The sequence below is a fragment of the Pediculus humanus genome, genomic scaffold, assembly GCF_000006295.1.
Source record: "Pediculus humanus corporis 1103172107592 genomic scaffold, whole genome shotgun sequence".
Classification (NCBI taxonomy): Eukaryota; Metazoa; Arthropoda; class Insecta; order Psocodea; family Pediculidae; genus Pediculus; species Pediculus humanus.
Window position 1 is genome coordinate 305246 of NW_002987206.1, and position 370 is coordinate 305615.

General features: G+C 29.5%; 1 protein-coding gene across 1 annotated transcript in view; it reads left to right on the plus strand.

Moving 5' to 3' along the window:
* The window catches only part of Phum_PHUM231610 (uncharacterized protein), a gene marked incomplete at both ends in the record, with an annotated part of 4756 nt that extends 4601 nt beyond the window's left edge, over positions 1 to 155 (plus strand). The window contains one exon of the mRNA XM_002425968.1: positions 35 to 155. Coding sequence (XP_002426013.1) covers positions 35 to 155 — 121 coding nt within the window. The remainder of the gene's footprint in view (positions 1 to 34) is intronic.
* Positions 156 to 370: the final 215 nt, after the last annotated feature.

The window sequence follows — 370 nt, forward strand, 5'->3', positions numbered from 1 at the left end:
TATACTAATAATTACTTATTAATAATTTTTGCAGTGCACTGGCTATATCTGAAGCTTGTAAGGAATGCTACGCGGATGACGATAGTATTTCCGGGTCAATGCTTAGTTTAGCTCATAGCAACAGCTCGACGTCGTTTCCTCCTACAAGTCTTTAATTTCAATTTACATATTAACGAATATATTATATATATATATATATTTTCATCATTGCCATCGTCATAGATAGATTATACAATATTTATAAAAATTGTATAATAACGCACAGGTTAAAACCTGATTTTTTTTAGTCTCTCTCTCTCTCTCTTATAGCAGCCTATGCCAAAGTAAAATCATATTCATATATATTTTAAATCTTTTTATGTCCACAATA